The sequence below is a fragment of the Mirounga angustirostris genome, unplaced genomic scaffold (genome assembly GCF_029215605.1).
Source record: "Mirounga angustirostris isolate CCGP_5_RB_7025 unplaced genomic scaffold, mMirAng1.0.hap1 SCAF_5, whole genome shotgun sequence".
In the NCBI taxonomy this organism is placed as follows: domain Eukaryota; kingdom Metazoa; phylum Chordata; class Mammalia; order Carnivora; family Phocidae; genus Mirounga; species Mirounga angustirostris.
Window position 1 is genome coordinate 76,937,275 of NW_026991713.1, and position 13,357 is coordinate 76,950,631.

At 38.2% G+C, this 13,357-nt stretch overlaps 1 protein-coding gene across 4 annotated transcripts in view; it reads left to right on the top strand.

Moving 5' to 3' along the window:
* TMTC1 (transmembrane O-mannosyltransferase targeting cadherins 1) overlaps positions 1 to 13,238 on the top strand; it is a 267,202-nt gene extending 253,964 nt beyond the window's left edge. For all 4 annotated transcript variants that reach the window (XM_064591454.1, XM_064591452.1, XM_064591453.1 and 1 more), the window contains 2 exons: positions 2,534 to 2,611; positions 7,483 to 13,238. In XM_064591454.1, coding sequence (XP_064447524.1) covers positions 2,534 to 2,611; positions 7,483 to 7,623 — 219 coding nt within the window. In that variant the 3' untranslated portion in view covers positions 7,624 to 13,238. The remainder of the gene's footprint in view (positions 1 to 2,533; positions 2,612 to 7,482) is intronic.
* The last annotated feature ends 119 nt before the right edge of the window (positions 13,239 to 13,357 follow it).

A 13,357-nucleotide genomic window follows, 5' to 3' on the forward strand; every position in this document is an offset into this window, starting at 1 on the left:
TTCCATGTTCTAAAACATAATGCCTTGCATCTTAGAGGCATTCAATATCTACAGCTCTCAAAATTTATACAGTTTGAAATCAAAAAGATATTCCAAGCAAATAGAAATGTTCTAGAAATACCGCTGTGGTAAAGCCACAAGTTGGAATTAATGAAATCATAAAATTACACTAAATATAATATGAGAAGAGTAAAATTTTAAATGATATTATTGTTTTTGAAAACAGTGAGTGACTTAAAATATTCAAAAACATGGGTAAAGATATTTGGGAAAACTAACTTGAACATGAACTCTTAAAATAAACTGGCATAATCAAAAGGAATGAGATCTTGCCATTTGCAACGACGTGGCTGGAACTGGAGGGTATTATGTTGAGTGAAATAAGTCAAACAGAGAAAGACATGTATCATATGATCTCACTGATATGAGGAATTCTTAATCGCAGGAAACAAACTGAGTGTTGTTGGAGTGGGGGTTGGGGTGGGAGGGATGGGGGGACTGGGTGATAGACACTGGGGAGGGTATGTGCTCTGGTAAGCGCTGTGAATTGTGCAAGACTGTTGAATCTCAGATCTGTACCTCTGAAACAAATAATGCAATATATGTTAAGAAACAAAAAAGAAGAAGAAGAAGAAGAAGGTAGCGGGAGGGGAAGAATGAAGCGGGGGAAATCGGAGGGGTAGACGAACCATGAGAGACGATGGACTCTGAAAAACAAACAGGGTTCTAGAGGGGAGGGGGGTGGGAGGATGGGTTAGCCTGGTGGTGGGTATTGAGGAGGGCACATTCTGCATGGAGCACTGGGTGTTGTGCACAAACAATGAATCATGGAACACTTCATCTAAAACTAATGTTGTAATGTATGGGGATTAACATAAGAATAAAAAAATAATAAAAAAAATAAACTGGCATATTTGAAGCAGAAATTTTGTATTTTTCTCTGCCCTGTGAACATTTTTTTAAAAGATTTATTTATGTATTTTAGAGAGAGAGAGGGCTCAAGCAGGCTGAGGGGCAGAGAGAGAGGGAGAAGCGGTCTCCCGCTGAGCACAGAGGCTCCATCTCAAGACCCTGAGATCATGACCTGAGCTGAAATCAGGAGTCAAAGGACACCTAACCGACTGAGGCGCCCAGGCCCCCTTGCACTGTGAACATTTTTAATACCTTAACATGTGAACATTTTTTAATACCTAATGTGACAATTTAATGAATGTATAATTTAATTTTGAAGTTATTTGGTATCTATATCTATCTGTATCTTATCCATTGTATTGAAAACAAAAGTATTTTCTAGTTGCTTTAACTATAGATCAAATAATCATTTTAAAGTGACATTTGGGGTGCCTGGGTGGCTCAGTCAGTTAAGTGTCCGACTCTTGATCTCAGCTCAGGTCTTGATCTCAGGGTTGTGAGTTAAAGCCCCACATTGGGCTCCACACTGGGTGTGAAGTCTACTTAAAATCAGTCAACCAATCAATTAATTAATAAAGTGGCTAGATCTATGATGGATAGGAGTAGGGCTGTGAGCTAATAATAGCAGCTACAATGTGTTAGCATTTTTATTTATGATTTACACATATTAAGTAATTTAATCTTCTCTGTAGTCATATAAGAAAGCTATGATCATTGTCTTCATTTTACAATTGAATAAGCTGAGACTCAGAGGTTATGCAACTTGCTCAAGGTCACAGAGGGTAAGAGATGGAGCCGGGATTTGAATCCAAGTTCTTAATTTCTACCCTACACTCTCATCTCTGTTGATATAAATTAACCCGAGAGACACATTCTTCAGGTTTATTTTAGCAGCTCTTTAAAGATATAGTTTTTATTGTTTGCTTGTTTCTCTTAAACAGAAGTGGAGGAAGGATGGACCAGATTCTGTTTACTTTATGAATCTGTTCATCAATGCAAATAGCAAAGAGCATTAAATGACACACAGATACTTAGCTTTGTAACGGAAAGCAACATTCTTAGCCGTTAGCTTCATTTAAGGTGACCACTCTTAAATTAAGACCCAGTGGTGAGCATGCCAGTGGTGATATAAAACAACATGCAAAATATTACAAATATGCCTCACAGATGTTACATTCAGTGGGACCGAATAACCAGGCCAAGGATACTGGGAAAGGGGATAATTCACTGGGACTGAGCTATATAGGAAAAGACTCTTAAGATTCTATGATTACTAAAAAAAAATATTCTTACAAACTCCATTTATAGCAAAAAAGGCCAAAGGAGTTTTCTTGCAGGTCAAAGCCAGTGAGAAAGGATGCACTACAATAAAATCACCTGGATTCCCTGCGGGCATCCTCAGTCTCTGTGAGCAAATTACACATTTCACGTTCCTCCACTTCCGAATCATCAGTTCTCAAAAATAATTGAAATAAATGGGAACACCTGTGAGCTGGTAGTGTTGGGTTTCACTGTGTTAACCATCTATATTCTCACGTATGAAGAAAGTGGTTTCCACAATCCTGTAGCATTAAACGTGGGTTCTCCTTTCTCAACCTGAAGATGTTTCTTGTGTATTTAGAGCTATAAAGCCGCCGTGGAGCTAAATCCAGATCAAGCACAGGCCTGGATGAACATGGGTGGAATCCAACACATCAAGGTAGGAGAATAATTCACTCCCATGAAGACTTTGCATTTTCTCTTTCTGTCTTCTCTCAAAAGATTGAAAACATATTGTTAATTCCCTCTTTGAATTATTTAAATACCAAAAGCCATAGGTGTTTAAAAGTGAAATTAGCACAGTTTATATTCACTTTGTATTATCTAGATATTGGATATCATGAAGTCATTTGAAAACCACGTCTATACAAATTAAATTCCATGATTTTATTAAACATAAAGAAAACCATATGTACTTAAGAGAAGAATCATCGTATAGAAAATAAAATCTGCTTATGTGAACTTAGCCTTGTTAGGGCTTCCTGTAGCTCATTGTCCTACAGCTTAACTCATGGTCAAGACTACAGTGTTACTTTAAATATTACTTTATTATTTCTTGTATCTAATGTATCTTTTACTCCCTGATCATTTACTGAAACACAAGGTTGTTTGTGGGTTTATTTTTTGTTTTTCCAAAAGAAAAAGCTACCTTTGAGCGAATTATTAAAAATGACCTTTGGGGCGCCTGGGTGGCTCAGTTGGTTAAGCAACTGCCTTCGGCTCAGGTCATGATCCTGGAGTCCCGGGATCGAGTCCCGCATCGGGCTCCCTGCTCGGCAGGGTGTCTGCTTCTCCCTCTCCCACTCCCCGTTTGTGTTCTCTCTCTCGCTGTGTCTTTTTCTGTCAAATAAATAAATAAAAATCTTAAAAAAAAAAAATGACCTTTGGGAAGGCTGCTGTCTATAAGTAATGAACTCAAAGACTCACTATCATTCATTCATCTTTCATTCATTCATTCATCCATTCATTTTACAAACATTCATACAGAGCATGTTAAGTGCCAGGTACTCCTTCTTCAGGCACTGTGAATAGAACACTAAACAAGTAAGTCGGAACTTCCTGTCTTCATGGAGCTAACATTTAGTAAGGGAGATCGGCAATAAATAAATAAACACATACATGCATACATGTATACATAAAATATATCATGGTGCTATGGAGAAAAAAGAGAGAGAAAGAAGATAGGAAGTGCCATGGGGTAAGGACTGAAATTTAAAATTAAGATAGTTAAGAAAGGCCTCACTTTGAGTAGAGACCTGAAGGGAACAAGCCATGTGGCAAAATAGGGAAAGAGCATGTGCAAAGGTCCCTCAGAGAGGGAGCAAGTGAGATGAAATGGTAGAAGCTGGGATTAAAGAAGTCACAGGGCCAGATCATGCAGAGCCTTGAAGGGGAATGTAGGGTCTTTGGCTTTTATGCAATGCCAAATGAGTTGGGGTCCTTGGAGGACTTTGAGCAGAGAGATGCCATGGTCTGACATGTCTTTAAAGGATCACTCTTATTATGCTAACCTATTTTCTATCAGTCTTTATATTGATAAAACAGTAATATAGTGATTAGCATTTAAACAGAAGCCTAATAGGGTTTACTATTAAGTGGAAAATGGTCATTCTCAGAAACACAACAAAACAAAAGGTGACTTGTGATTATATAGCCAGAAGGGGATAATGGGTGAGTTATTATGTGACTGACAGCCTTGATCTAATAGAGGAACAAACATGACATTTATCAGAGCAGAATAACCTGAGCTCTGATCTTATTGATCTTCTAGGGTGTCCAGCAATATGAACTTACTTTTAAAATAGTAACATAGGGTGCCTGGGTGGCTCAGTTGGTTAAGCAACTGCCTTCAGCTCAGGTCATGATCCTGGAGTCCCGGGATCGAGTCCCACATCGGGCTCCCTGCTCAGCGGGGAGTCTGCTTCTCCCTCTGACCCTCCCCCCTCTCATGTGCTCTCTCTCATTCTCTCTCTCTCAAATAAATAAATAAATAATAAAATCTTTAAATAAAATAAAATAAAAAATAAAATAGTAACATAATTTTAAATAGTATGTTAAATAGTTATATTTTATAAAATAATACGCTCAATATGTTTTTAGATGACATGTGCCTGCCATTTAAAGAAATGGGTTCGGTTGTTAATTTAAAAAGTACAATAAATAGGGGTCCCTGGGTGGTGAAGTTGGTTAAGTGGCTGACTCTTGGTTTCATCTCAGGTCATGATCTCAGGGTCGTGAGATCGAGCCCCATGTTGGGCTCAGCACTCAGCACAGAGTCTGCTTGGGATTCTTTCTCCTTCTCCCTCTGCCCTTCCCACTCATGCTCTCCCTCTCTCAAATAAATAAATCTAAAAAAAAAAAAAAGAACAATAAGTACACCCAAGACTTTTCTAAAAAGTCTGGAAATACAAGGAAAATAGTACATTCATTGAACTCTTAGATTAACAAGTGAATCCATTGCTTTAAATTTAGAGGTACTTCCCCTGAAAAGGTGTCTGGAGATTGAAGAAGGATCTATTGAGTGTATTCTTTTAAAATGTAATGAACACACTGATTAAAAATTAGTTTGTGCAGTTTTTCATCTTTGCAAACATCATGTATTAGGCTGAAGAATTAAACGGTGAAATTGCCATGTTTGTAGTTGAAAAATCGTCTAATATCAGTAAATTCATATGATACAATCCAATATAAATATATAGACTGGGACCTGGCTTGGATGTGGTCATTTAAATGGCACCATTAGGATGCAAGATTATTACTGTGAGGTCCTAAAGAGCAGTCATTAACTTTCTGTCTTCACTTTGCCAGGTAGTGTGTGCACCAGGCAGTGTTAACCCTTTCCAGGCTTCACTCCTTCCCTGAGCCCAGGTGAAGCTTAGGAGACTGAGGGCTGTGGTACGGTTGCAAGTTGGAATAAGGCTTTGCCAGGACATGGCATGAAGAGATGAGAACAGAGTTGTCTCTTGCTTGTACTGTTTGGTAATAAAAGATAATTATTATGAAGCCTCATAAAGGCTGAAATGGATGGACCAAAAAAAGCTAACACATCTTCTTTATAATCAAAAAGTTGTGTCAACTGGGCCACACCACAAAGTCCTATTTTCAGTAGTACCCTACGTGCATTTTCTAGAATGGCTTCATGCAGTGGAACTCTCTATGGTGGCAGGAGTGTTCTGTGTCTGCACTGTCCAAGGCAATAGCCACTAGCCCATGTGGCTGTTGAGCCCTTGAACCGTGGTTGGTACAACTGAGCAACTGAATTCTTAATTTATCGTAATTGATTTCAATTTAAATGGAATTAGTGGCTATCATAGTAGATAGCACATTTCTGGAAATTAAAATACCAAATTCCCTATCTTAACATCTCAGAACTGGGGACATTGAATCAAGGGCTAAAACTTAAAAAAAAAATAAAAAATAAGGCTTTCAGTTTAATCAAGTAAAGAGCAATGTGAGGGAGAGAAAATAACTGTAGCCGTGGATTTTACGTGAAAGGACAAAGAAAGCTGGTAATCAAAGAAGGAAATGCCAAGGCACTGGGCTGAGGCCTAAATTCAGAAAAAACTCTTAGCAGAACAATTTCAAAGTCGGCTGTAACACAAACATATTTGGAGAGCACTCTAAGGGTCACAAATGTTCAGTTGTCTGCACGTGTGTGCAGACACTTGGAAGATAAATGCTGGAGTTGAAAAAAAAAATAATAACAATTGAATGAAGCAAATCCAGGTTCTCACGTGAGAACTTTATTTAGCCTCTTATGAGAATCAGTGTTCATAATCAGAAATGTTTTCATTTGTGCATGTGCCAGAGCCTGGATCCTGATGTCATTTCCCCTCTCCTTTTTACCAATATGACAAGTAAGTATAGTAATAAATGGACAGTGTTTACTCAGGCCTGGATGATCATTTAATAATGACAACAATGGGAGCATCAGATTGAGGGCTCACTATGCATCAGGCAGTGTCTGAGCTCCTAACGTGCATTAACTCGCTTGGAGGATAGTTAAGCATTTAGTGAATATCAGTTGCTAGTTGCTACATAGAACTCTCACTTAGAGAAGCTATTTTAAATTGTGATGGGAATTCAGAGAGTAACTGGTTTTTGTCCACATGGAGCTGTAATTGAGAATAAAATAAAGCAAATTGAAATTTGGGGGAATGGAGAGAACTCCAACACTCAGAGTTCTGAGACGTGGCAGGACACAGATCTGAAAGAGGGTGGACCAAATAAGGAAGGTAAAATTTAGGAGCAGAAAAGGGCCTGGAAAACAGTAATTGTGACTAATTTGCTTGGAACCATCTGGGACAGGCACACATGGTTTCCAGTTAGAAAGCCATTGAACAAAGCAGATGGGGGCCAACAGAGGGTGGTGACCGGTGTCTTTAGCAGGTCAGGGGTGACATGCCTTCCTTCCTGCTTTAAAAGGTCCAGCAGGTTCATATTGTCACACACCTTGGGTAATTTGACTCCATATTCTTATCAGTTCTTTCCAGTATATAAAAACTTATATTTACATTAAAGCCCATATTAGGCAAAAGTTGCTTTTATGTTGGTTGGATATTAAAATAACTTCCACCACTAAATAGGTCTAGTGGATTCCGAACTATTTAATCATTACTACTTTTGAATTTTCCCACAAACACCTCTCTTTCCCTCCCTCCCTCCCTCCCTCCCTCTCTCCATGTCTAGCCATGGCTCCATTTGATTACTAAGTAATAGTGGCAACCCCACGAGAGCACTATGAAATGATAATCTCATACCACTACATTAGTAGAATTGAAAATCTGTTTTTCTGCCATTTCACCTTATGGTATAACTCTTATCCTTCACATTCTCCAACTGGTCTGGTACTTAAAACAAATGGATTCTCCAAAAGCACCAACAGATAAGGATAAAATTACCCATGCAGACAGGGTTTCCTTCTGAGGACATACCCGTCAAACTGGGCCAGACAGTCTGTCTCTTAGTTTCCCCATTCTTCAAGAGTGTTCTGAGGGTCGGACTATAATTGTCATCTCTTTTTCCCCACAGGGAAACTATGTGTCCGCAAGAGCTTATTATGAGAGAGCTTTCCAGCTGGTTCCACATAGCAAACTGCTGCAGGAAAATCTCGCCAAGTTGGATCGCCTAGAGAAACGATTACAAGAAGTTCGAGAAAAGGATCAAACGTAGCAGCGTTTGACCCAGTCTTGAGGAACAGTGCTGGTGCCTCTGGAAGAGGAAGAAGAGATGGAGGCTTTCACCTCAGCAGGGGCACAACAGAGAAGCCTTCTGCTCGCTCGCTCTGAGTTCAGGGAGGCATGTTTTGGGACGCCCGCTGGTAACCCTGTGCTGAGGGACTCGCATTTCCCTGGAAGAAGAAAGAGCAAGCAAGGGCTAGGTCTGAGAGAAAGTAAAACAACTACTACACATTTTGCAGATTTTTGTTGGCTTTAATAAATAACAGGTTTCCCTTCATCTATTTCTCTGCTTTTCCAACCTAAGAATCTAATTCCATCTCTTAGTGTAGACTTTTATGTCCCAGAAATACAGAGGCTTGAAATGCTATGAAGGCAGAGTGGCTCTTCTTCATGAGATGAGATATGTCAAAGACGGAAAAAATCTCTGGGATAAACCATTTGGGTAATTCCACCAAGAGGTAGCTCATTCTCCAGAACTAGAGATGAGTAGCTGATAGTTTTTGTAGAATCTTTTGGAATATATGGGGGAAAGGGATGTTACTAAGTGGGCTTTGTCTAATATCCCCCCGAGGATATTGCTAGAGCCCGATTGAAGAGTGAATTAAATTCCACTCTGATGCAGACTTTCCCCATTGCCCAAGATACCAAAAAGGAAGCTTCTGGAATTGTGTATGGGTGTTCTTATCCCTGGGGGAAAATCAAGGATCTTGGTACCCCTAATTCTTTATGGAAATGTTTAAGATTATTTTAATTTTATTACAAGTATTACTAGAGTAGTGGTTCTGCTCTAAGATTTCAAAAGTGCTTTTAGAATCATAAATGTTTCTGACTCCACATATATTGTTACTTCGGTGGAGAAAAAAACCAGTATATTCTACATGAGAAATATTAAAGATATTAACTAAGAGAAATGTTCTACTTTGTTATCTTAACATTAGTCATCCAGAGATTTATTATTTTTTGAAAACTATATTTAACCATTGAAAAATCTGTACAGTATATCACAAAAATCTTCATAGACTATAAACAGATGGAAGAGGAGTTCTATTGATTTGTCTACTGAGGCTTAATGAGAATTCTATGCTTTAGAACATGAGTGATGGAAATCCGGAATTCTTGGTTCTGTATTTATAATTTTGGAGGTTTCATGGAGAATACTCAAAAAATCTAGGGGAGAAAAAAGTCTAAATTCGTAATTATAAAATATATATTTATACTGAAAAGATAGAGGCCAGCAAAGTTGAACTTATAATTTGACATTTGTTTTTTAGTGTTATTTATTTCATAACTTATAAAATATTTAATATATATACACACACATTTTTTTCTCTGTACATAGTGGTTTTAATAGCAGCTTTCAGAACTGATCATACAAAAACTACAAATCTGAATTACAAAGTAAAGTTTTAACAGCCCCTCAAAAAATTTGTATTGATTATTCACTTGCTAAAGCTAAAGAAATTAGGAAGCAGACGTCAGTGTTTGGGTGGTAATATATTTTGGAAGTGAAGAAGTTGGAACACCTGATTCTAATTTGGTCATCATCATAAATTTAAAAAAAAGGAAGAAGAAGAAGAACCACTCTGGGGAGTGCTGTTTGCAGGCTAAGCCAGGTGGCCTGCAGATGTAATAGCCTGAAGGCGTTCGGATTGCACGTCCTCAGGCCAGGGCAGGGTAAAAAGCTTGCTTCTTTTCAACACTGCTCCTCTGTGTTCTTTTTTTGTCAAGGTAAGTCTAGTTAAAAGAACTTCTCTAGAAAGGGATGATGCAAGGAATATTTTGAATGCAAAGGATTCCAGAATTTGAATTAGCAACATGTGTTTGTGTGCATCAATAATCCAACAATGTATGTATTGCCACTACGATCTTCTGTTTCTAATAGTCTTTTAACCGTATAGATCATAAATTTATCCAAACTTTTGCTTAAAATATTTTCATTCTCCTCAAAATTATAGTTTTATGGTCCTAAGGCCAAGAAATGTACTACAGTGTTCCTTTTAAATGATCAGTCTACCCCCAAATTGGAAAAAACAAACACACAAACATGAATCCCTAGCTAAAAACAGTATCTGAGACTTTAATCACAACTTTTTAGAATAATCTGTAACCAAAACTCCCACTTAGGAAGTTAACGGAAAAGACTAAGCCCCAAATTTTGAAAAGCAATTATGCCTTACTTGAAGTGCTGCTAAAGGTATGAGGGTACATTAGTGGGAATGGTTGAAATGGAGGTTACAGCCTAAAAGTTCCTGAGGGAAGGGGTCACATGGCCTTCAGGAGACTTGTTCTACCTTCTTTTGGGTGCTTTTCTCTCTCCCCACGTCCTTCTGTCTGTACGTCTCTCCCTCCCTCAACCTCCCTTCATTCTGACCCTCCCCCTCCCTTCTCACTGTAGCTCTAGCTCCTTCTGTGAGCCCCTGGCATCTCTTTGAACATGCAAAGTAAACACTGTTTGTTGGGTCAGATATTTTTATCCTGATTTAATAATGTCACTGAGATGTAGCCAATGAAATAGTTCTCATAGTTAAATGGTGCCTATAAGAAAATAAATCACATATTATTTTTCAAAGATATTAAGTGTATTTTATAACTTTTTATTTGGTTCTTGTAACATGAAATAATATGTGGAATTCATTCTTATCAGTAAAAACAGAGTGCCCTGGCTAGTTGTGGAGATATATCCAGATTCCCCTAATAAAAGTGTACTTGGCAAGAGAGCTGATGGCCCCTTTCTGACATGGAATCGCAGAGCCAGCTTCATGGGTTTTCAGTTCATGTGGTCCTGCACTCAGAAGCCGCCTATGCTTGGCTGAAGGCTCTGCTTGAAAGTCTTAATAATTTTTGAATGAGGGGTCCTGCAAATCTGTTTTGCACTGAATCCTTAAATATATAGGGTGTCCTCAGTACGAGGGAAGTTGGCCGAGGACAAGACAGGAGTTGCTTTAGTCTGGCTGAACCCTTGATCCAATGATCAAGAGTTTCATTTGTGACTCTCTTCCTCTGAGAACACTTGCTTTATTTTCTTGGCTACATTTAGAGTTCCTTGTGTATATATATCCCCCGCTTACTGCCAGTCTATCTAAACTGTCCTTCTGTCCTACCTAGAACCAGCCCTCCTTGCCTTTAAAATTCCCAGTAAGTGGCAGTCCTTTGACATAGGAACCATGAGATTGGCTTTACAAGTTTATTTCAACCTTAAGAATTCTTCAGGATTTTTTTTAAGTGATACAGATGTTTTCAATCTGTTAATGGTATTCACAAAACACAGTTCAGCGATGTAACATAGGTAAACTAAACCAAAGATTCAAATACCTTGGAGGAAAAGAAATTTTATTTTAGGGAATCCTGAGATATATTCTTTTGGGTCTGTCTGTTTTAAAGTTCATCACAAAACAAAGAGGATTGCCAGCACTTTAATTACAACATCCTATAGTACATCACAGCCCCTAGCAGGAGACTGTGACATTCGTCACAGGTCATACCTCACTTGATGGCAGGGGTTTGTAGTGGTTGCACAATGCTTTTCAACAAGACTAAATGAGAAAATCCAAACTGTTCTATACAAACCGACCTGCAGAAACTATCATTTTAGGGGGAATAAAAATAAATGTGTGGTTTCTTATTGTCTCTATTAAACATTCCAGGCCCCATAGATCAAAGAGCCACATTCAGCTGATAGTTGAGAACTGTTCCTTCACACACAGGGGCTCTCAAGCCTGGCTGGACTGCGTGATCCCCTGGGGCCCTTTGACAGTCTCCGAGGTGCTGGCCGCCCAGGTTCAGATGCTAATATGCAGCAAGGCTGGAGAACCACTTGCAGGCTAACAACTTCACTGGAACTTTTATGAGTTTTATAATCTTTCTTGAGTTTTACTTTTAAATCTAGACTAAAATGAGCCAGAGAATTCTAAAAAATAATTTATGGCACAGATGACTGGCTGAGACTATTGTTTCAAGAATGACAGACAGGTGGGTTGGGTGGGGTGTTTTGCACTGGTGGCAATTGGACTATAATTTGACCTTACATTTTCCGAATTCTTGGTTCTCAGAGGGAGAGGAATTACCATTTGTATACACCAGACAAGGCTCCCAGTACGTAAAACTCACAGTGTGCATGGCATAGAGTATATGCCTAAACCTTAGGTCTCTGTTTTGATGACACACATGTCAATTTTTGCTAATTATTTCTTATTGTACTCATTTTTAGAATCTGTTTTTGAGGGAGAAATGGAAACCTTTGATCTGATGTGTGAAGGATTTGCATCTTAGATTAATAAATCTATAGGGTATTAGTAACAACAATCAAAGCAAATGTAGTTATGGGTGGTTGGTTTGTTTTTAATTTTTCACCTAGTTTCCAAATCACATTTACTTTGAATAAATTGCATGTTGGTATTTCACAATAATAGGAAAACATAACTATCTGACATCTTTTGGCATTTTAAAAGAATAAATACCTGTCAAATCTTGCATTTAGGCTGCAATTGAGTGAGATAAAAGCTTACAATGCCCAATATATATATGGACACATAACTTCTTATGATTATTCTTGAAGTTTTGATGTAAAAGAAAAATACGTTGAACAGTTCTTCAAAAAATAACACTTCCTTCATTATTTTTGTTTTTAGTAGCCATTAACTTAAAGAGAATAAAATAACTGCAATCAAAGGAGTGCTTTAATATCAGCAAAATAAAGTGACAACAGAATTGATGATTTTCCTGTCTGTCAAATGGCTCATATAAAAATGTGCTATTTTGATCACCAAAGATCCTTTCAGTTAAAACCTTTTAGGGTGTGTAGCTCATAAAATCAGCATCCATGATGATAATGGTCATTATAAGTTTGTAAGTTTAGATCATCATTTACCCCAAAATGGAAAGTTATGTCAATGTCCAGAAACCCAGTAGTTTCTTCCCATTCTCGGCGGTGCAGATGGTATATGTTTATGTCACGTTTGGAAGTTTCCAATGTGCATAACATCCTTTTGGGGTTTCCTTGCTGGCCCAGAGGAGAGGTGCGCCGGTCCCAGAATCAGGAAATCTGGGTGGTAGGCCTGTTCCGCCGCGGAGGAGCCGCCTCACCCTGGGAGGGTTACCAACTGTCTCAGCCATATCTGAAACCAGATTGAAAGCCCTCTACCTCTGAAGAGGTAACTGGTTAGCGTTGCCCTTAGTTTTCCAAATTTAAGATAATCACCGCCACAAAACACATAATACAACCATAAAAGTGACTGCACTGTCCAAGTGCTTTAATATGGCAGAGAGAATTCTTATTTTGCAGTCTGTACACATAAAAACTGGTTATTTTGTTATGTGTCTGCGGGGAAAATAGTTTTTCAAATTTCCTCCGAAGGAATTAAAATATCTGTAGAAGCCATGGCTTGCTTTTATAATGTGGAAACCATCTGACTTGCTGTGACTCACGCGGATCCCTCCTTTTATCAGGGAGAAAATGACTTGCGTCGTGTTCTTTGTTCATGTTTTTATTTTCTCGTTTGACCGGTTGTATATAAATGTACGTTTTTGTTACTTTTGCTGTGCCAGTTAGAAATATATTTCCCATAAAGTATTTCTCCCATTTAAGTCTGATTATGTACGCTTTGCCTAGGTCTTTCCAAAATAAAATTTATGTAAATGTTTATTTTATATAAAATATAATGAAAATAATTATGTCTGTTTCAGTCTCTCAAGGGCTCCGTGATTAGTACCCACTGAAATCCTTGTCA